Below are 24,215 nucleotides of genomic sequence, written 5' to 3' on the forward strand. Positions count from 1 at the left end.
AAGACTAGGTTGTCGTGTTCACATAATTAATTATGAGCTTGATTCAGAGGTTGCATTTTCTCTCTAAGATTACATTTTTATTTCAGTGACAGTTAGGTTAGGATTGGCGTTTGTGTTAGGGGGTACATTAATAAAATATTTGGGCTGTCAATCGATTATAATTATTATATATTTTAATAATATTTGCATATATTAATATTTGCTGAAAAAGGCATTTATAAATACAAATAATTACAGAAGCAAGGATTAATTAATGCTATAAAAAATATATTGTTCATTGTTAGTTCATGATACCTAATGCATTAACTAATGTTAACAAATGGAAACTTATTGTAAAGTTTTACACAAAATGTCTTTTTTGTAAAGTGATTAGACAAAACAAAAAGTGGCTTTAGAGGTCAATTTATTTTTTATTTCCATATCACAGCAAGACATGTTGCTATTGTCAAGTTTGTCAATCTGTCCGAGGTTCTCACTGGATATGTTTTTGTGTCTGTCTGCGCTATTTTTGTTGGTCTGTGTACACATGCGTCAGACGGATACTTTTAAAGCAACTCAAAGTGGTTGTGTCGCATTTCACTGGTTCTTTAGCTGTTCAGCCATAGATGCTGCATTTTATGCTGTATCAAGTTAAATTCTGTTTTAAACTTTGAAAATTACCCTCGAGTCCCCTTATGGAATTTGCGTACAGTCAGGGGCATGATTAATTGCGTAATTTGTTTTTACACTTTATATTTTATATAATAAAGCCTCATAAAATAAGCATTCCTTTTGACTGTATTACATAATTTACAGCAAAAAAAACAACTTTACAACTTACATTTGGTGCCACTCTGTGGCCCTTTCACCTGCAAACTGGGGCTTACACTTCCAGCTTCGGCCACTGGAGGCAGTGGTTTAAATATCAGTAAGCACAGAACGATTTTCAACTTTGGCTCTCCTGTTGCCAAACTGCACACACACATCCACATTTACACAGTGCAGTGGTGGTCTGGCTTTGTCTACCACTTCACAGCAATCAGCAGCCTGAATGTGACAAGTGAGAGTAAAGTAGTTGACATGTTGTCCTTATCACCCACAAGCACCTGCTGCTCTGAGAGACAATGGGTCTGTTACCACTGTAGTGACATAAATAGAAAACTAACAGAGCAGAAGTTCTTTCCCTGTTCCTCTTTCACTGCGGACCTGAATTAACTGAATGAAGAAGAGCGTGGCTGGAAAGACGTTCTTGTACAAGGAGAAATGAGATAATGAAGAGTGACAGACAAAAATAAATCAATACAGTGATATAAAGAGACAGAGCTGGCTTTGAAAGAGTATGTGCATGGCCCCCATAGGAGTTAACAAAAAAATAGAGTAATAAGCTTTCTGGAAGGCCTTTAATCTTGGTGAGTGCTAATGGAAAATGTGTCTGCTATTTTAGATCTTCAAACAATGTTAATTTTTAGAAAATTATAATGAAAAATTAAACACACCTTACTTGTTCTGCCTCATCATCCCCATTTGCCACCTTTGCTTTATCATTTCTCTTAATGCTTTTATATAATATTTTCATGTGCCCAGAATAGCTTCAAGGGTGATTTACCAACTGCTTAGACGTTCCCTTTTGAATTTAGATTTAGTGTGTGGGTGAGTGTGTGTCTGTGGATCCGGGATTTGGTAAGCAATTCCCAGTGTACAACCAAGCAAACGCCCCCACTGTTACCAGACTGTGCAAACTCTTCATAGAGATGGGCTATATAAACGGCCACATGTGCAGTGCTTACTTCAGCCTCCAGAAATAGAACTGAGGGAGAGTGTGATTAAAAGTCTGTTCCTCAGAGGTTATGAGGGAAATTCTACATTTGACTACAAGTGTCTAATAAAAGGGCAGTTACTGAGATTAAGCGAGTAGTACACGGCTGGTCATGTGATTCTAACATGGCAGCCCCGTGAGAAGACCCTCTCCATGTAGAATAAAACAGCTTTAATAAGGTTATTGACATGACTGGAGTCTTCATCTCATGTAAGTGCACATGATTTTATACTTACGTTTCAAAATTACAATTGATTTCTTTAGAACTTTTTCAAATACAAAAACAAAAATAACTGAGTGCACCTATAAGGAGTTACAAAATAGTTAATTAAAAACTAAATGTATTTACAAATGCATTACAAATCACTTATATTTGATTAGAACAACATGCATAAAAATGTCTTTCAGTCAATACTTTCCAAATATTGAGCCATACCTCACATGTTATAAATGTTTTAATGTTATAACACATGTTATAACACTTATTCAACATTATTAGGCAGATGTGTACAAAATGGTCATCAGCCCATATTACAACATATGATGTGAATGAGCATAAAGACCTGAAAAGTGTTTTTGCAGAGAATTTTAGGTACCTAGGACTAGGTCAGTTGGGACACCGGTCAGAGTAGCACCATTCTTTTGGCATAAACTTAGCAAAGAAAGTGACAACGTAAGTTATTTAATACATTACAGTAATTAATAAACACAAAACAGACTTTAGCAAAATGAAATAATCCCTCTTTTTTATAATTTCAATATAATTTAAATTTTTCTATTACTTTTTTTGCTGCATTGTGACATAAATCAGTAATTAGGGCATTGTGTGGTTTTGACTAATATAAATATGAATACATGTATTTACTAAGCATTTATAACATGTATATTAAATGCATACTTTTGGGGAAATATTGTATGAAAGTCTGCCTTTTTATTCATGTTGTTTTTACTGCATATCAATTACCGATTAATCAGTACAGATAGATGCTTTTTGGAACGATCGACTATCGACAAAAATCAACGGCTATAGTTGCCGATAGTTTTTTGTTTTTTGTTATTCCTGTGGCCAAAAACCCTCATTTTGTGAATATAAATGCTACAAAAACTTAATTTGGTATATATTTATAAATAGAACATTATAACGGAACCAAGACTGATAATATGCTATTGACAAATGATGATCCGTTAATTGATAACTGCTCATACAGTATTTATTAGCCTGTATGACATGTGACTTTATAGTGATTCCATGGTAATACATTGTAGAAGATTGTAAGAATGCCTGTTTTGTTTCCTTTGTGTGTTTGTGTGAGCTAAAAGCACAAAAAAAATCAAAATAAGTGTTCCCGGTGTACTGTATTATATGTCAAGGTTTATAGAGAAAAGGTGCATGGATTAAACCACTCGAGTCATATGGATTACTTTTATTGATGTAAACACTATAAAAAATCTCCTTGAAAATATGTTTTATTTATGTTCCACAGAAGAAAGTCATACGAGTTTGATATGGCATTAGATTTTACATTTATGCATTTGGCAGACGATTCTCTCACCATTAGTAAATGATGAGAGAATTATCATTTTTGGGTGACTATTCCTTTAACAAAGGGAACATAAATGTAATGTGTTACTTAGATATTAATGTGAGCTGTTCTGACCTGAACACATTCATTTGTTGTGGTCTTTACTCTGTAGCCAATTCCACCATTACTACAAACCTGCAAAATTACATTATAGGCCTAAAGGAAACATTAGTCAACATCCCTGTAAACTATACACGTATTAGGCTCTTCTCTGAAGTAACACATGCATAACACATGCATAACTCATGCATAACTCGTGCATTTGAACATATACAGTATAGCACTCAACCAATGCAATTGATACTGAAGTTTGCAATTACTGTGCTATTAGCATCACCAAACTGGAATTGCAAAAATCTGTTTTCAAGCAGAATCCAGAATACTCATCCGGTCATCCACTGGTCGTACAAACAGATAGTCCCACCCTAAACTCACACAATTGGTCGAGTCAGTGTTGCTGTGCCAGGCTGGATGGTCAGTTCAAATAAACAGTGGAATATTTTGACAGCACCACAGAGCTACAGTTTTACACTTTTAGGTAGGAGAAAGAGTACACCTCCAGTTAATAAAACCATTAAGTTGTCACAGCTAGTCAGTCCCCTTTGTTTGACACTGCTTAGCAACAGCAGTAACTAATCTCTCATTCCAGAGATTAAACAGATTATCTGTGCTGATTTGTAGATTATCCCAGATTGCACAATTTCTTGTGTTTGGGTTTGACCGAATAAATTCTGACATTCTCTTGTTGTTTCCTCTCTCCTCTTGCTGTCTGAATGACAGGCATTGCATAGCAGTTTCACACATCTCAAGTACAGAATACTGTGAAGAACATCACAACATGCCATGACTAGCTCATAGGATTTTTGGGGTTATCAGGGCAGCATAAAAATGCAGTTGCTATGAGAATGACTTTCTCTGACAGATGGGTCATTTACATATCACAGACATGAACCAGACAGACCGACCAATAAATTCAGTTTACTAAGAAGCTGTTTCTGTTACATTGAGTTTTACTCTAATTGTAATAACTAGCCATGGTTTTGTTTTAACTGGTGGTTTGATTAGCATATAAGATAATGCAATTACATAACTTTGAATCAAAGAGGTAGTTACGAGTATCTCACCGAGCTTGGGCATTTACCTAATTAAATTATAACATATTTTGTTAAACATCACAGCAAAGAAACACTTTGTTAAAAGAGAGTCACTGCCATTATACAAACTCTGATACGCAGCTATTCATATAACACAAACACTTTCCAAATGCGATAGTATTATGACCTTAGATGGGGCTTTGATGAAACTCCCACACTGACTCTCGGAGAGGACATTCACTGACATTCAGGAAATGAAATCATCTCATCAGTTTGTGTGTGTGGGGGCAGGGGCGGGGGGTTGGTTTAAGTGGTTTACGAGGACTTTTTTTAGGTTACAATCTGGTAATTACAAGGGTATTATGCTATATATGTGGTTTATGAGGAGATTTCTTGTGTCCCCATAACTCAAATCACTTAAAAACATACAAAACTATGTTTTATTGAAAATGTAAAAAAGGTTTTTTGTGAGGGTTAGGTTTAGAGGTAGGGTTAGGGGATAGAATCTATAGTTTGTACAGTATAAAAATCCTTACGTCTATGGAGAGTCCTTATAATGATATCTGCACCAACACACGTGTGTGTGTGTGTGTGTGTGTGTGTGTGTGTGTGTGTGTGTGTGTGTGTGTGTGTGTGTGTGTGTGTGTGTGTTGGGCAAGTGTAAACAGCAGCATAATAAAATTAAATATTTTTATGCGCTTAATTTTTATTATTCAAAAACCTAAAATCATCTTATCTTTTTTTTCTTTTTTTTTTCTTCACCAACTAGATGTGATAACATGAGTATTAGCACAGTGTGTGCAGGACACAGATTACTTGGACTGGCACAGTAACAGTGGAACAGATGCCATTGTGACTGGTATTTAATTGCTTTTGTCAGCTGTGTTCTTCAGTGGTATGGATCTCCAGATTCCCCTCTGATCTTTCACTTCAACTTCAGGCCTGCAGAAGGAAAACACCCTTTTTTTAGATTTGACAAACAACCAGTGAAGGACAAGCATACTACTATTAAAATACCAGACATTAGATGCAGTAATATGCCACGTCTCTCACAGGTCATGATATGCCCGGTGCCTAAACCAACAGCATCATCTAGTGGTAGGTCAATAGAGTCGAAACATAAATCACTGTGTGAACAAAGAGAAAATATTGGCAACCTGATTAGAATCATCACACCTTGAACCTCTAGCAGTGTTTATAGCAGAAGTGAAAAGTTAAACCGTTTTGCTTTATAGTACTTTTCAGAACAGCATTAGCTCCGGACATGCAGTGCACTCATGCACTATACATAGTGCAAAAAACAAAAGACGAATGCAATACTTCTACAATGTAAAAATAAATAAATAAATATATATATATATATATATATATATATATATATATATATATATATATATATATATATATATATATATTATTATTATTATTATTATTATTTTAATTTTTTCATGAATGAGGTAATGCCACAGGGTCAGTAAATGAGAACTGCACATTTGCAATGATCTTTTTTCTGGCTCTGGTAGCAGCTCATATCTTTACAGCAGGTGCATATGGAATGAGCTGGCATTATTTTGGTAGTTCATTCCTCTAGAGGGTGCTCAATACCATCTCCAACAGTCATATAGCCACACAAACTCCTAACTACAGTAAGTTAGCCAAGAGCACTGATGTAGACAGAGTGATCAACTGTATCATAGGGAAAGTTCACCATTCTGTCACCTATTTGTATGGAAAACAGAGATACAATTAAAGAGAATGGTGACTGAGGTGAACATTCAGATTGACATCTCCAATTTTGTTCCACAAAGGAAAGTAATACAGGTTTGGAACAGAGATGGAGGTTCCTAAATACTCTTACATATTCAGGTCTTTAGAGACCCAGCACTTATATCTGTTGCAGATATAACTGATATCTATAAAAAATGGATGTACAAAATGCTCAGATAGTGTCAAATTTCCAAACTATTTTCACGACAATTAGAAAATAATACAATATAATATATTTTGATATGTTTTTATGTTTTATTTTTCATAAATCAAAGGGATAATTCAATAAGGACAATTTTAGAACAGGATTCATTATTTTCACACTGAAATTTTATGAGATGCAAATGGCTGTCAAACACATATTGAGCTACACATAACACATAATCTACACATAAGATACACATCAGCTACAACTAAGTTACAAATATGTTACACATACTGTATGTATTTTCTCAGGGACTTTTTGAGTCTAAATTAATGCACAACTTACATTATTTCAGTAGTGCACCCAAATTTCATTAGTATTATCATACTGTTCATGTGTTACACTTGCTATAGTTTACTTCAGTGTTGTTTCTATGTCAGCTATCATTGTCAAATGTAAATAAAATCAATCAGCGCCACCTTGAGTAAAATAAGAAGTATAATGCATACATGCATGCATATATACTGATAATTCATCATTGTTGATGATAAATTGTTGCATAGAAAATCATCATGACATAGTTTTTATTTGTAAGAATATAGTATTAATTTCTCTTGTTATAAACAAAGAAATAGATATTCTGTGATAGTAAACTTAAATAGACATGAAATTATCTGAAAAAGATATAATTTATGGAAGTGCAAAACAAACTGACACTCTTACATACCTCAGGTCTCTAAAGACCCTATACAGTTTTGTTCCAACATAATATTTGCATTATTATTATTTTCATTATTATTTTGAGATTTTGACATTTTTGTGTGTGTTACAATACTTATAAGGGATAGATTGAGAAATAAAAATAATTTTGGGGCACAACTCCAAAAAAAGAAATACATGATTTACAGAGAGTGGAATGAGGTTCGGGTCTTTAAAGGCCCGATGTATGAGTTTACGGGTGATATAAGTATGACTTAAATTTATTGTTGTTCTTTGCAGATACTTTCTTATACATTTTATTTATTTGTCCATGTTATTAATGTTGTATTCTTATTTAAAATGCATTAATTTTATATAATACATAACAATATAACTTCTTTATAACATAGCTAGTTTGTGACTTTATCCAACACTCTTATTCAACACTATTTTTTAACTCTTCTGGAAAGTCAGTTAAATGTAATATTGGATTTTTTTCTTTAAGTCTTGGTGCAAATGGGCAATGAAAATAATATGTGCTGTAATCTCCCATTCACCGCTGTCAAAGTTTACCCTGCAAACTTTACTTCCTAGTCCTGTTCTTAATGGCAACACTGGCATGAACATGTAATCAGTAAAGGAAGACAAATGACTTAAAGCTGTTAAAGCGAGCAGCCCTCTCTGTTGGTCAAAATAAACAGCACATTATTAACCTTGTTGCCGCTAGGCTTCAATATGGGCCTTATGCCATGTTTATACCATTCACTTAGCAGACTGTTTTGAATGTGCAGTAGAAACATGGACTGTGGCAGCGGGGGCGTGGTCAAGTGCACATCCGAAGAGAAAGAAAGCGGTAAGGGCACTTACACCTGAGCTAAATTATACCTACAACACCTGTCTCTAATTCCAGTGAGCATGGGGAGAGCGGTGTAAAAGCACCCACGCCACCAGCAGACGGGCAGAGAGAGAGTTACTGGGTCGAGAGGCTTAATGTGACGCTGATATGATTGTGGGAAGCCGTTCAGTTAGCGTGAAGCTGTTGAGTTCACTGAGTTATTGTAAACCTGCAAACCAGGGAAATTGCCAATTTTAAGTTACCTACCTGTCTTCCTTCTTTGCTAAATTGACATTTCCGGGGACAGCTCCAATCAGGGACGGACCATCAAACACAGAGACTGTCACCGGAAAATCAGGACATCTGGTTACCCTACATACAATGCAATTGAATGGTGACCAGAACTTTAAAGGTTCAAAAAGCATATACAGGCAGCGGTTAAAGTAACTCCAGGGGTTAAATTCATGTCTTCAGATGCGATCTAATAGATGTGACTGTGAAACAGAACAATATTTAAGTAATTTCTGCTATACATCTCCACTTTCACTTTCACATCCTTCTTCTTTTGTCTCGCATTCTTCATGCACATCACCACCTACTGAGCAGGGAGGAGAATTTATATAAAAAACGGACTTAAATATTGACCTGTTTCTCACCCACACTTATCATATCGTTTCTGAAGATATAGAATTAACCACTGAAGTCATATGGATTACTTGTATGCTGCCTTTATGTGCTTATGGGCCTTCAAAGTTCTGTTCACCGTTCACTTGCATTGTATGGACCTACAGAGCTGAAATATTCTTATTAGAAAGAATAATAAAGTCTGGGGGCAAGGTCATAACCAGAAAATTGTTTCAGGCCGCTTTATTACAACTTTGGTTTTACATTCTCCAAAATATACTAGAAAAGAGTGTATGCTGGCAGTCAAGAAGAATACTGCATCATCCATCTAACTCTAACTGCATCTAACTGGTTTCTGGTCATGCTGTACTCTATTTGTCTTTCTCACTAACATTGAGACACACATGTACCATGAAAAACTTGTAATAGGTTGTCAGGTGCAGCTTTGTGCACTTGCAGACCAGTGTGGTGTGGTTACTCATGTGAGCTGTGTTAGAATATTTTTTATGTTTAAATATTAAGCCTTGCCAACCCCTGAAATAAAATTCATGTTTTCATCTCGTCTACTCAATTAATGTGCCATTTGCAACATCATGTCTCTCTGTAATTGAATGCAAGTGCATATAGGTGTGATTGACCGATCAAACACACAATCGTTGCACAAAGCTTGATTTAATGTACTTCCCAGTGTAACAAAGGTGCAAACTTGTCTCAAATCAACTCTATAAACATAACTAGAAAAGGTTCTAAGTAAACTGATTTGTGGTCAAATATTTGTATGTACTTTTCTGTGTAATGAACAACCAATTGGCCAAAATACATAAGCACTTCTGCCTCAAAACAGAGTAGTGAGAAACTGGTGTGTGAGTCAGAGTGTGCACACATTTATTCAGAAGTGACCTACTTCCAGAAAAAGGCAGTCTGTGGACTTGAGCTTACATGAGTCATCTACAATTCAGACAGCGAGTGAGGAAAAACGCTAACATCTGAAGTTCTGCATCCTGCCAAACAAACTCTTATCCTTTTTCAGAGAAATAAAAGTGTTTTCCATTAGTCAACTATTGAGTGTTAATCAAAATGATTTCATTTTTCAGATTCTGCTTAATGTGTGAAATAATGTCTAGAATGAATATGCAACTAACATTATTGTGCCATTTTTGTACATGCACGGCTGATATGTCTTAGAGGAAACCAGAATAAAGTATGTTATGTTTGTGCATTTTCTGGATGATCTGGTGTGTGTGTGTGTGTGTGTGTGTGTGTGTGTGTGTGTGTGTGTGTGTGTGTGTGTGTGTATGTGTGAGCGTGTATTTATCACTTTGTGGGGACCAAATGTCCCCATAAGGATAGTAAAACCCGAAATTTTTGACCTTGTGGGGACATTTTGTCGGTCCCCATGAGGAAAACAGCTTATAAATCATACTAAATTATGTTTTTTGAAAATGTAAAAATGCAGAAAGTTTTCTGTGAGGGTTAGGTTTAGGGGTAGGGTTAGGTTTAGGGGATAGAATATAAAGTTTGTACAGTATAAAAACCATTATGTCTATGGAAAGTCCCCATAAAACATGGAAACACAACATGTGTGTGTGTGTGTGTGTGTGTGTGTGTGTGTGTGTGTGTGTGTGTGTGTGCATTCCTCAGTGTCACATTCCTCCAATGTTCTATTCACACCTGCCTGTCTTCAAGATAGCAGTGGAGACTCTGCAGGCTGTGCTTTATAAAATTTTTTTGCGGTTTGTGTCTGGATTATATAACAGTGCAGAACTGCTCTCGACTGCCTAAGATCACCTTAGAAGGAAAGTAGGCTACAATATTTGTTGAGGACATCTAATCCAGCAACATTCCTCAAATTTGATTTTGAGCAACTATAAACTGTGATTTTTTTTTGGAAGCAAAGGAAGTTCTGGATAGCAGAATTCCATGACATTTTCTGTGTGACTTTGCGATAATGAAGAAAGAGAAATGAATTCTAGGAAGTAGAGGTTTCTTACCATCCTCATACCAGTTCCACTTCAGAGATAAGAAGAAAGTAATACTTTCACTAAGTTTTCTTATTACTAAGTTTTTAAAGTCGTCTTTTTTTTTTTATCTAACCATGAACCTGAACCCTTCAGCATTTATCTCTGAATGTACATTTTAATGCTTATTTAGTGAAAAGGGAAAACATTAAAAACTGTCCCATAAGCTCATCATGAGATAAATACATGGAGCTACACTGAACAAACAGTTTATTTTTGCTGCTTGTTTTACTTAATTTATTTAATTCAAATGAACCAAAGAAATACCATTTTAGAAAAACTCGCTCTATCCATTCAAATTAGCAAAATCAAGTTACTTAAACCATTTTAATAGGAACTACATAATTAATTAATATATCATTAATGAAACTGAGCAGAGAATTTGTATTTCCCAGCATAATTTTGTGATAGGGAAAGTAAATGATAAAATGAAGTTTTACTCTATATGTTTTTGTGCAAGATGTATATGCAGTAAAGGTTTTTTTTGTTATGATGGAGAATTGGTTCTAGGTTATTTCTACACAAAGTGTTTGTGTTGAGATTACATAGTAATTTTATGATTTCATGATGGAGAATCAAATTTTCCTTGATATTTAGATATACAAGTGGTAACTGTACTATAAAATCATACTTTAAGTTTCAGAACTCAAAGCTTCCTCCCCAGTCTAAAAAGACTATTTATAATTGCCAGCCTGCTGTAATGTCTCGTTTTTAAATCTGTTTGTTCTTGACGTCATGAAACATTGCTCATTTGCACACTTGGCCCCATCCACTGGCTCACAGTTCGAAAGAGGAGGTCTTGTGTGGCTAACTATTCCAAACATAACACCAAAGGGGACCCATCTGGACTATTTTGGATTATTTTTTAATATATTCATGCACTAGACAGACATCTTTAACCGCTTGATACATATCTTGTGCCGCTTTTAAAAGACATGGTTTCAAGATACAACTCAGAAAAGGAGAAGCGATTCTCTTTTATTCAGCTGTTTCCAATGTTTCTTTGAGCACAAACACGTCATGGAAGCGTTCTTTCGCATATCTCACTATTTTAAATTGTTGGTGTAAGCATAGGACATCTTTGACGATGGATGTCTTTGAACATTTCGATGTATCTCCGGCAATGTGCACCTCAGTGCATCTTCAGTATGTGTGCGCATCATTTTTCCATTCTTTGGACTATGATGTGTTCAGGGTTTTTTTTTTTTTTTTTTCAGTTCATATCAGTGTCAATTGTTTGTGAACCGTCATAATACGATTCAAGCTTTGCAAATGAGCTGTGGTTGGGCACTTAAAAACACTTCAAACATGTAAGTAAACTGTTTCATTCATGAATATTCTAAATGTCATGACTGTTTGTTAGTTTATGGTGCTGAGTGTTAACAGTTGTGCTTGACATGAACAGTTTAATATTGTGTATTCAGATGCAATGTGTTGGATCTGCGTTATGTGTAAACCCCGCAATTTTGTTTTATAATGTTCTTAGGATTGAGATGAATTTGAGGGGCTGCATGATGTTAGCCAATCATAAATGTGGGCGTTTACGTTTAAGTTTTAAGGAGGTACTTAGACAAAAACTGAACGTTTCAGAGTAACTGTTGTGACTGTTTACTGGTGGAAAACAAACTTCAGTAATATTATCATGAGACCTCAGGGAAGATAATTTAAAAAAAAGCACTTCAAGACCCTTTAAGTTGAGATAACTTATTTCCAACATGTGGAAACACTGTCCACAAGTGAATCAAGTTCAGTGTAATTAAACACTGAGAGTTCACACTTACAGCTTATTATAAGAATTATATCAGACCTTTTGTGTTAGGTTGGAGTTTGTTAATGCATATCACTGGTGCAACAGAATCCAGTGCAATTGACTAGTACCCAATACAAACACAATACCAAAATACCAATGAAATTAACAGTCTGTAATCTCAAGAAACAAATCTATTAAGCAGTCGAGGTTGTAGCAATCTAAGCATTTCAGTCCGTGTTTGTGTAGATTTCTTGTTCATTTTCTTAATTTAATTTGCCAATTTGCTAATGTACAGACATGGTAATCTGGGACGAGATTTACAAAACAAAAAACATAACTGGCCCCTTACAAACTCAGATGCCCTCAACTTAAGCAGACCAGCTAAACTAGTTATGCTGCCACTTTGATGCACCCATCAAAAACTCTGTCTTCTCCTTATTCCCTCTTCTAGGCCTGCTTTGCCCCATCCAACATCCGTCTCACTGCCAGCCCTTCCTATTTGACCATTACACCACTATATTGAGTCTCATCATCTCCATAAACAATCAACAATGAGTCCATCTTTAGAAAGGTTGTGGTCCAAATGGCAGCATGTTTTCTGCCAATAATCTGATGCTAAATCCAAAATACACAGTCAGGAGATGAGGACAGAAAAAGGGTAGAATAACATCAGTGCAATAATCAAAAAAGGCCAAAAGAGAGAATTCAAAAAGCTGAAGTTCTCCTCTTCCATCCTGGTTCAGTCTGACAAAACTATCATGGAAAGCATCCTCGCCTCTGTTGTTCCAAGACCAGGATACAGTGTGTAATATAAATGCAGAGTGAAATGATTCTTATTTAACCCTAAACATCTTTATTGTGAAGTCAGGCCTGACAGGAAGGCACTGCAATACCTGTGATTACTGTAAAGTAACATTACATTATTCACATTGACAATTTATTACAAATTATGAAACTGGTCAGTGGGTAAAGTAGTCACATGCTCTTGTCTAATTGTCCTCTGTAGGCCAACAGTGATGGCATATCTTAACTGTATTTTATCATATCTTAACTCTCCAATCCACACGGATCCATCCAGCTGTAGCACATATAGGTCTCAACCTCTGTAGACTTTCCAATTGTGCTTGTCCACTACTGTAGATCTCTGTCATTGTCGGTGCATAAAGATTTGAGGTTCAATGTTGAATAGTAGATCATCATTACCACGCCGAACTTCCAGAAGAAGGGAAATTTCTTCCTGAATTGCCTCCTGTAATTCAACAGTGCTGACCAATGGACGGCCGTTTAACTTCACTATAACATCACCTGTTTCAATCCCACTCCTGCGAACACCAGTCAATAAAAGGATGATCTCAAATGATTACTTTGGGAGTTGTAATTGCATATTTAAAACCTCACACAATAAAAATCATTTCAAAAGAATCTAGGGTGGAAAGAAATAGCTATTATTAGTCTGAGACATACGTACTTCTGAGCTGGGGAATCTGGGACAACTTCGTGTACAAGAATTCCACTAATAATATCTGGAAAGTCTGGATTATGCCATTTTAACTCCTGGACAAGGCTGAGAAAAAGACGAGAAACAGAAAATAAAGAGGTCTGAGCAAAGGAGAGATACAATAAGAGAGGACTCTCAAAGCCTATTGATTGCCTCTGTAGTACAGTACCTACACATTTAAAGCAATGACATCACCTTTTTCCAGCTTTATTGTGTAAACTTAATTTAACACTGAATGGATCATACTGGAAAAAAGCATTAGGGTTTCTTCAAAAGAAATCGAAGTTTGATGGAGGAATTAATAGAGATAACTCACTTCTCAGTTAAAGTGACCATTTTGATTCCAATAAACCTTTTTGTGGAGTCATTTATACCTGGGGAGAAATTAGCAGCAGTGTTAAATTTGTTTTTACAAATGCAGATACAGTAGTAGTACTCCATATGAGTGTTCCTCACAAACTCGAGATTAGCAAAAAATGATGCTCTGCAATGTGACAGTAAACAAAAGTATAAGTGACTTTGCTGAAGCAGAGAGTGATGTACTTGAACATGTGCAGTTAGCTAGGAGCAATGCAAAAAGCTATTTTACGGTTTGTCTGATATAAGGTTAACAACCCAATTCACCATTTTTGGACCCAACAAATAACTTCAATAGTAGCGCCACAGTAGTTCCTCTCACAAGGTATGACTAACCACACAAAAGTCAAATACTGTTGCTAGTTTGTAGCTTGCATGTTGAGTACAAATTTCACATAATCCGGCCAGCATGACTAGCAGCTAGCTTGTAAAGTAAAATTGGCTAGAAACTGTCCGCAAATGAACAAATCTAAGCCTAATCTTGTTTTTCTTGTTTGTTTGTTTTTTTAGATGAGCTATAGCATTTGCTTAAACCTACAAGTTCTATAGCAAGTTAAAGTGATAGTTAATCCAAAAATGAAAATTCTTTAATACACAGATGTGTATTACTTATTTCTTCTGCTGAACACAAAGATTTTTAGAAGAATATCTCAGCTCTGAAGGTCAATACAATGCAAGTTAATGTTGGCCAGAACCATGAAGGTCCAAAAATTACATAAAGGCAGCATAAAATAATCCATAAACTCTGGTGGTTAAATCTATGGCTTCAGAAGCGATATGATAGGTGTGTTAAAACTTTTTACTATAAATTCCCTGCCAGTAGGTGGCGAAATACACAAATAATGAGAATCGCCAAAAAGAAAAATGTTATAGTGAAAGTGCAGATTTATATTAATAAAGGACTTAAATATATATCTATATCTCACCCACACCTATCATATCACAAGAGAACCAGATCATATAAGGTCATTTTTTACAATAAATCTGCACTTTAACTTTAACATTCTTTCACACTGACAGCAGTCTCCATGGCGATCATGATTTCAAGCTCGATTACACTTCTTTAGCGCCACATAGCACTCTGCACATGAATCAAACACTAGGAAGTGTAATCGAACTTGAAATCATGATCGTGCTTAGAGACTGCAATGGCAAGATGTAAGGTGATAAAGGAGTTACAATTTGGTCTGTTCTCGCCCAAAACAACTTCAGAAGACATTAACTAAACTACTGGGGCCGGTTGCACCAGCTATATGTAAGATACAACTAAGCCTAGTTGTGGCGTAAATGGGCACTAAGTCACATTTTACGCACTACTAAATATTTGAGCGTAGCACCATTAAACTTAGGTAAGACGTAAACCTACCAATAAACTAAATATTTACAGAAGCCTCAGACCAGGAGCTCATGATGTCTCATTTAATGACATTAAAGAGCTCATGTTTTGGTTGACAGGCTTCAGTCCTTTCGACATGTATATGATGATGTTGGCACTCGTTTACATTTACGAGAGAAAACATTATGTAAAAAAAGTACCTCTTCAGAATGAAACCGATCTAACGGTGCACTTTCCTGTGTATGCCGCCCGGTGTCAAGTTTCAACATACGAAATAGATATTAAAATGAATAAAAATTTTCCAGCCTGCTATATTAGTATTTATTTATATATTGCCCCTTATTCATTTTAGATACAGTTAATGAATATTATTATTTACATGAAATCTTGTTGTATTATGTATCGTATTTTAATAGGGATATAATTTATTACAGCTGACAGTTACAGTATGTGAGCAAACAAATTTTGAACATGAACCGTAACAAGATCAAACAAGATGAAATTCACGGCTTTTTAACAATTCTGTTTACAAATTTCAAGGCTGCTTATTGGATCAATACAGGTAAATGTCATATTATGCAACTATGCATTACTTTACGGAGAGCTTACAACATACTTGTTAAGTTTTGCCTTAAGAGCAGGTGGTGCAACCAAATTAAGCACTGACTTAGTTACAAAATAACTAGTAGTTACTAAGCCCTTAGTGTGAACTTTACATCTTAATTAAAGTGAGATCTTACACACAGCTGGTGCAACCCTACCCTGGAGTTTTATAGATTACTTTTATGCTGACTTTATCTCCTTTTTGGAGCTTCAAAAGGTCTGGTCACCATTCACTTGGATTGTATGGACCTACATAGCTGAGATATTCTTCTAAAAATCTTTTAAATTAATTCACATCTTAGATGTGAATTAGTATTAGGGTGGGTAAATGATGAGAGAATATTTGGGAGAACTATCCCTTTCAAACAGTTAATTCAGTTCAAATAGCAACTAAGGTGCCTCACCTGAGGCAGTCAGGCATTTCACAGGCTGAAACTGCATGTTGTGAGTTTTGACTACCCTTTGTTTAACTGAAATCAAAGTAAAGGACACCAAGGATATAATGGACAAATGTAACTGAGAGGACATGGTAGTGTATACATATTTTGTAGCCATGACCATTTTGGTTTAAATTGACAGAACACAACCTAATTAGTGGGACCCAGTTCCTAATCTCAGATTAATACATAAAATTGAATGAAAAACAAAAACATTCTGAAACGTAACATTTGCGACTTGTGCATTTGAGCAAGTACCTTTCTTCTGTTTAACAGTAGACTCATCAAGGAATTTATTGATTCTGTCTGACGGAATAGCAAAAGAGATCCCTTCTGTTACTTTTAGTGTGTTTATCCCAATCACCTCACCATCCTGATGTGAAAAAGATTTATAGGGGAAAAAGTTAACATTGAATAGGTAGAAAAATTTATTTACCAACCCATTCACACTCACCAGATTGACAAGTGGGCCTCCTGAGTTTCCATACTTCCCATTGATGATGAAAGAGAAAGAAAAGAAAGAAACACATCCAACTTCCACCAAAACAATGCATCAAACCATGGGTGTAGACCACCGCCCCCCCCTCCAATAATCAAAAGAAGCAAGTACAACCCCCTTCCCCCAATATTTATACCATGATCAATGGAAACATGTAAATGCTAAACGTTGCAACCCCCTCAAAGTTCAAGCCAAATCTATGCCCTTGCATCAAACAAATGCTGTTCCTTCTCTAGGGACAGAAGAAATAATATAGTCATGTGAAAATTGCATTGTCTTTTGTCTCACATTGATGATAGCATCAGTCTGGATGTAGTCCATGTCAGAGTCACGGATGCCTAGCTCTTTTCCATCTCTCTGTGTTGTGCTGATGATGCCGGTTGTGACTGTGTTCTGAAGAGCAAATGGGCTGCCAATGGCAACCACAAACTCACCAGGCCTCAGGTCAGCAGAGTGGCCCAGCAATAACACTGGTAATTTTCTCTGCAGGACAGAACAACAGAACAATAGATTTGCAGTTCCTGAAGAAAAAAGTGTTTGACAGGTAGCAAAAGAATAAAGTTAAAATTTTAGGTAAGCTTAGATTTTAGGCTGTGGTTCCATGTAAATGAAATGCCACATCAGGGCCGTAGAGGGATAGTTCATTAATTTTGTCATCATTTATCCACCCTGATGTTTTTTTTTCAAACCTGTGTGACTTTCTATCTTCAGTGGAACACAAAACGAGGTGCTATGAAGTATGTTAGTCTCAGTCACCATTTACTTACATTTAATCTTTTTTTCCATTAACCAGAGGTTAAGAGGTTATTTCTGTGAGAGAAAATTAACTGTGGGAATGCGTGGCCATGGAACTTGAATCACCCTCATGCATGTGTGGCGTTCGCTGATACGCATGTGTAACAAGGTTTAAAATGGGCAAGGAGGAGCTGGGAACCGGCTGAACAGTCAAAGTAATATTTAATTAAATAATTAAACAAAAGACATAATCACACACAGGGCATCTGCATGTGGCTCTCTCTCTCCTGAACTGCTGCATCTGGCTTGGCATTATCCCTCTCCGGCTGATTAGAACAATTGGGGGCTTAGATTTATCAACGCAATCTGTATGAATGCTTTTTCTAAGTAAACACACTTATTTGGCTCAAGTACACTGAATGTAATTTTTTAAGTAACATTAACTAGTTACAAGTACGCTTAACTCATCTATAATTATAATATAATTGTTTTGATTTAACTAGGGTCATAACATTTCTTATACAGTATAAGGGAATTTTTGACTAGACTCTAGGAGCCATATCCACACTGGACTCTATTCATTACTTCTTAATGCACATAAATCTGCACTTTTGTAAAGTACAATTGAGTAAAGAAGAATGATTTATACTTTACAGGCTCCAAGTTGACCTGAGGTAACACTAATCGCCCTCATGGTGACATTCACATGGTGAAATATCTCAATTATCAACCAGCTACAACAAAACAAAAACATAAGAATAAAAACTAAATACATTTTTAAATAAAACAAATATTATATTACTACATAAGTTCCCTTTTTTTTGACCAAACAAACAATTTATTCAAGCGCAAGGGTTTATGGGTATTCCACACAGCCGCAATTTTGTACTTGGTCATTTTGAGTTTGTAGTACTCGAAGCCAAAGTTTAAAGAACATATGTATTCGAGTTATGATTAAAAAATTTGACATTTCAAGAAATGTTTAATTATGATCACTTAAATGTTTTTATTAATGACAACTTTAGGATTTAGAGAGTAACAGTATCTTAATTAACACTAGTAATAATAGTAAGAACTTAAGTTGAGTAAACTATTTCTTTAATAAGTTGAGACTACTATTTGTATTTACAGTGTATAAACAGAAACAAAGTGTGGTGTAAGCACTTCAAACTCCCTGACGTGGGAGCATTCAAAAACATATTTCCAAAAAAGTCACCCATCTCAAAAAGGGGTGAATAGTTTCTCTTTAATATTCTACATAAAACAATTGACACACAAGAGCTAGTTGCACTAGACAGTTTACGCATCTCCATAATCAGATCCAAATGCATCAGGAAACATAACACCTCTTATAATCCGACACCTCGTGAATTCCCACACACAAAAGTAGGTCAGTATGTGCAGTAGACTACCATTAACATGTCCAAGTGTCTAGACGAGGTAGAGTGTGAGATAAACCATCTCACTAAACATAAGGGATGATTTCCAGCATAATTACATTCTGCCAATGGACATATTAACATGAGATTTAAGAGTCAAATATATTGAATTTTTTGGATTAATGTGGTCTCTGCAAAGTTTTATGTTATTAAAGGTCTTCGTGAAACTTCACGAACTTTGGACTGTTGGCAAATTGGCACTGTGTCAGGAAACTCCACTGTAAAGAAAAATGGTAACACTTTGCATTAATGTTCCCTTTGTTAAGGGTTTATAAAGGAGTTCATGAAAACATTGTTTGCATTGTTTGCATTGTCAGACAAACCATGAAACAGGGCATTATATGTCTTTGCTTAATATACTGTATGAATAAATTCATTAATCAAGCATTTATAGCACATAAGTTAAAATGTTCACTAATTGGCAAGTATTGCATGAAAGTTGCCCTTTTATTTATGCCTCAATATCAATTATTTATAATGGATTTACAAATGACTTATTATTAATTAATGAACCCCTTTATAAACCCCTTATCAAAGGAAACAAATGTAAAGCTAACCAGAAAAATTATGGAGATTCTCACCTTTGGGTTAATTTTGATAGTGGCGATGTCAGACTTCTTGTCAATGTCTCTGATGGAGGCCTTGTATGTCTGGCCATCATGCAGCTGCACTCGTAGATGCTGGCTGCCTGTTACTGTCACACTGCTTGTTACCACATGAGCATTGGTCACAATCAGACCGGACTGCGTCATTATAAATCCAGAGCCACTTGACAATGGTACATCACGGCCAAACAGCGGATGGCTAGACAAACATTGAAAGAATGACTACTTGTATGTTACACAAAATATTTCATATTCCTTTTCTCTTATCTCCATACACAGTGGGCTATCTGTGAGGTGAAATTAGCAGATAATGACATTATTAGATTAAACAAGAACTTCTGTCCTAATTTGTGTGTAAACATGACAAATACTTTTGGCAACCAAGCTCTAATAAATAGCTATGGTCACTAAACATTACCAAAAGTATGTAAACAGAAAACTGAATCTGTAGTTACTTGAGGAAGAGCTCGATGTGGACCACAGCAGGGGCAATCTTCTCCACCACATCAGCAATGAAGTTAAACTTGTATCTTGGGCTGTTCAGATGTGCAGGACCTATACAAGCAGCAACTTTTGCTATAACACTGTTACAACACAATTTTGCAGGTAATGTCACTTTCTTTCAAACGAGTACATATGTAATAACTGGGCATTCCCAGAAGTCCCAGTGTTATTGCATTATTTTAGTGTCACATGTGTTACACTGATGGTGTTTTGTGTTTGTGTAAGTAACTCTGTGCATTGTCTCTATATGTGTATTGGTCATTTATCCACTCTTGATAAACTTTAAGTCACTACAGTGTTTAACAAAATAAGCGAAAAACTGATTTTTATAGTTCCAGAAGGTTGGTACATTAAGTTTACCTAATTTTAATAATATAACATGCAGTCAGAGTTGGGGAGTTACAGAATACATGTAACAGGATTATTTATTTAAAATAAAAAATATTATTAACTGTATTCCACTACAGTAACAGTTTTATTAGATGTTAATCAGAATGCAGTAACATTCAGAAACTGCTTTGATTACTGAAGAGATTACTTCATCAATTGTTCTACTTAATATTTAGGCTAGTCTATTCAATTGGAAAACATATATTAATATCCAAAGAGAGTTTGAACAGCGGTGAAACTGTGAAGCTGTGTTATATTCATACGAGCAGACAGAAAAGTAAGTTTGAAGTAAGTTTCGAGCAGCAAAAAGAGAAATAAACCTTGTGTAAATTATCATGTGAACATTTAGCTTTGTGCTAAGCTAAAATGCTATTTCTAGCCATTTTACATGCCAGGCACGATCATATTTTTTTTATCAAGAAAATCCACCTTAGATATTTTCCTCTCTCATGCTATAGTAAGACCTTTGATATTTGGCCAAAAATCTTATTCTTGATGATAATTTTTGTATTGTATCTACAAATCCTTAAAACAAGATCAATTTGCTTTTTCTTGTTTTAGAAGAAACACTGCATAAGACATTTAGGCTTTTTTCAGAGAATATATTTTAACATTTATAGTATTTTGTCTTACTGTACTGGCAGATTTTTTAGTCAAAACAAATGAATAATCTACCAATGCTGGAGAAGTGATCCAAAGTATTTAGATTACGTTACTGACCTTGCGTAATGTAATGGAATACATTACAAATTACATTTGACAGCATGTATTCTGTAATCTGTACTGGAATACATTTCAAAAGTAACCTCCCAACCCTGCCTGCAGTGAACTAAAATATAGACTACAGGCACCAAAATGACATCCTGTGATGCCTGGAACACAATCACTGTATTTTTTTAAGTTAATTTCTGGCAACAAACACTGATACAGATTATTATTATTATTTTATATTGTAGGTAGGTACATGTAACCCTGCCAAACATAGAGCAGATACAATATTTGTATTTCACTAATTTGGATCACTGCTCATCTATGATCTAATACTTACTTCTCCCACATCATGTGGACTCAGATGGTAGTATGGGGGTGCTCTTTCATCTAAATGGACAAATGCCTTGTAGGGTACAATGGTGAGCTGATAGTGGTATTTGAACACACAACCTTTCAGTTAGCACCTCAGATATTTAGCCACATGCGACTCCAACCTTGATAGTGTAACCTAACAGAAATGTAACAGAATTGATCAGACAGACTGACCTGCGGTTGATGGTGCACATGGACCTTTGTGCGTTTGGTTTATTTCGGGGAGCCCTTGATGTTGCGCTTTACGCGCGGCTGCCCTCATCTTGCACACATTACCGTAGGTCTTGCCGTCGCTGCCACACAGTCTGTGCACCGTCCTACACTGGCAAACACCCTTGGGACGTCGTTTGCCGGCTGGAAATTTACATACAAGCCCGTCACCACATGGAATGTCATCATTCCGACCGCACGATGCGCCCTCGCCCAGGTCGCACACAAGGCAGCAGTTGCAGTGGTCGGGCACATACCCGCTCGGACAGCTCGGGGTGGGACATTTACTCACATCACACCTGGATGGACATTTCACTTTCGGCTTGGCCACGACGAGGTCGTGCGCAAATATCACTGCTGCTGCAAACAGTATTACCTGCATTCTGACTGATTTCAGGTACACTTGGAGAAAACTGCAGTTCAGGTATTTAGTTTGTTGCGTGAGCTATAGTCCAAAACATATCAGCAACTCCGCTTGGAATGCACTGCAGGGATTTGCCATAGAGAGCATCACTCCGCGACATCAACCGTGAAAAATAAAAAATAAAAAACATAAATGCATAGAAAGTTCAGTCTCAGATCGTGTTCTACTTTATGCTCCTTGTGCTATGCCATTTAAAAATAAAGTGGTGGAAAAGTATCTCCCTAATTTTCACACTCAACAGTCACATGCGTGCAACACCCCCTCCACTCCTTTTGAGCACAGTGTGAGGAATGAGAGGCGAGGCAGACCATCAGTCATTACCCAACAATGCAGTTGGTCGAATTTTTGACATTAGTCTACAGTATGTTAAAATATCAGCAGACCAAAATTGCATATCTGTCTATTTATCCATCCATCCATCCATCCCACAAAGACGCTTCAACCAAACTTCAATAATAACTCTTTACTACAAAGGGCGTTTTCCAAAAGCATCGCAAGTCTAAGTAGATCGTAGAATCCATCTTACGATTCATCTTAGTTTTGCTGCCCGTTTCCCAAATGCATCGTAACTTTACCACTTGAAAATGTTTGTAGATTAATGAGTAAGAATATAGTTATCAAAAAAATGTATATAGACACCTGCAGGACAATCGAGAAATTACACTGATACTATTGATACAATTTAAATACCAATAGCTACACTTTATGATCATTTAAAATATCATCATATAAACGTTTTATTTTAATATTATTTTTAACCGACAAAGCTAATATTAATAATAATCATAAATGCAGAAAGTGGTTAGTCAATATTGTATTAACATATTAATTAATAAGTAAACAAATGAAGTAATTTGCAACTAGTTGGTAACAACAAAGTGGTGGGATGATTGTTGCAGAGAACTTTAAAAATTACAATCAGACAGAGAAGGAAAAATGTCAATAGCTTGCTGCTGTGCATGAAAATCGTCCATACAGTATAATAGCTCCTCATCCTGGGCTCTCTCTCCCGCACCATGTGTTGAAGAGACACAAAAAATTAAGAACGTTCGTAGAATATTCACCAATCAAAGGGAGATCTGCTCGTTACTACCAAAAGTGATAATGGTAACAGCAATGCCACACAACAGTGCGGTTCTATACAACAGAGAGCAAGAGGAGATGAGGATGAGGAGCCAATATACTGTAGGTATCTCTCTCTCTGGTTGTAATCATGCCACTACTTTGTTGTTACCATCAAAATGTTATGCATTCATTATTATTATTAAGTAATATTATTATTATTATTAGCCTATTATTAATATTATTATCATTATCATCAGCCTTTTTGGTTTAAAATGAATAAAATAAAACATATGTATACTGATATTACAGTTTTTCTCCATTGGTTTGGCTCATTTCTTGAAACAGAAATTACATTCTCAAACCTCTAAGATCATTTGGCAAAACAGTCTTACAGTTCAGCACAACACTTTAGCTCACTTGCAAAAGCTCATATCTCTCCCAAAACTGTTCACGCTACAAAACTAAATTTCCTTCTCATTTAAACAGTCAGTGCCCCCAAAATGCTTCGTCCCTTTGGCATTGTGTAAGCACTGCAAGTCAAAATGTTTAGATGTTTTGTCACTATGGCAGAGGACCATTGAAATATCCCTCATGTCCACCTTTCAGTCTTAGCCCAGTCTTTCATTGACAATGGTTACTGTACTGTTTTTTGTCTAGCTAACAGAATACATTTGTGTATAAAACTGAAAAGAAGAAATAGGATTTTAGTGTAAGAGTAGC

At 35.8% G+C, this 24,215-nt stretch overlaps 1 protein-coding gene across 2 annotated transcripts; it reads right to left on the reverse strand.

The window, feature by feature from the left end:
- Positions 1-12,273: 12,273 nt before the first annotated feature.
- Positions 12,274-22,676, reverse strand: LOC127643731 (serine protease HTRA3-like). Of its 2 annotated transcripts, XM_052126571.1 has the most exons (9): positions 21,971-22,671; positions 20,275-20,374; positions 19,796-20,018; positions 17,329-17,523; positions 16,996-17,028; positions 16,800-16,914; positions 14,125-14,182; positions 13,779-13,874; positions 12,278-13,632 (listed from the first exon to the last, which is right to left on the reverse strand). In XM_052126571.1, exons 1-9 carry the CDS (start codon positions 22,386-22,388, stop codon positions 13,458-13,460), a joined length of 1,413 nt encoding a protein of 470 aa, XP_051982531.1. In that variant the 5' UTR covers positions 22,389-22,671; the 3' UTR covers positions 12,278-13,457. The 2 variants fall into 2 exon arrangements, with proteins under 2 accessions (XP_051982530.1, XP_051982531.1); XM_052126570.1 differs by having other exon boundaries at positions 12,274-13,632; positions 16,800-17,028; positions 21,971-22,676.
- Positions 22,677-24,215: the final 1,539 nt, after the last annotated feature.

Source organism: Xyrauchen texanus, chromosome 5 (assembly GCF_025860055.1).
Source record: "Xyrauchen texanus isolate HMW12.3.18 chromosome 5, RBS_HiC_50CHRs, whole genome shotgun sequence".
Taxonomy (NCBI): Eukaryota; Metazoa; Chordata; class Actinopteri; order Cypriniformes; family Catostomidae; genus Xyrauchen; species Xyrauchen texanus.

What these genes read in the sequence shown, in the direction of transcription:
- LOC127643731 (XM_052126570.1), bottom strand. Translation starts at nt 22,388, where the DNA reads ATGCAGGTAATACTGTTTGCAGCAGCAGTGATATTTGCGCACGACCTC. An exon ending in CACATCGAGCTCTTCCTCAA is followed by an intron (nt 20,019 to 20,274) that starts GTAACTACAGAT and finishes ATGTTTGTCTAG; the next exon opens with CCATCCGCTGTTTGGCCGTG. An exon ending in TACTGTTAAACAGAAGAAAG is followed by an intron (nt 14,183 to 16,799) that starts GTACTTGCTCAA and finishes ATTTCTCCCCAG; the next exon opens with GTATAAATGACTCCACAAAA.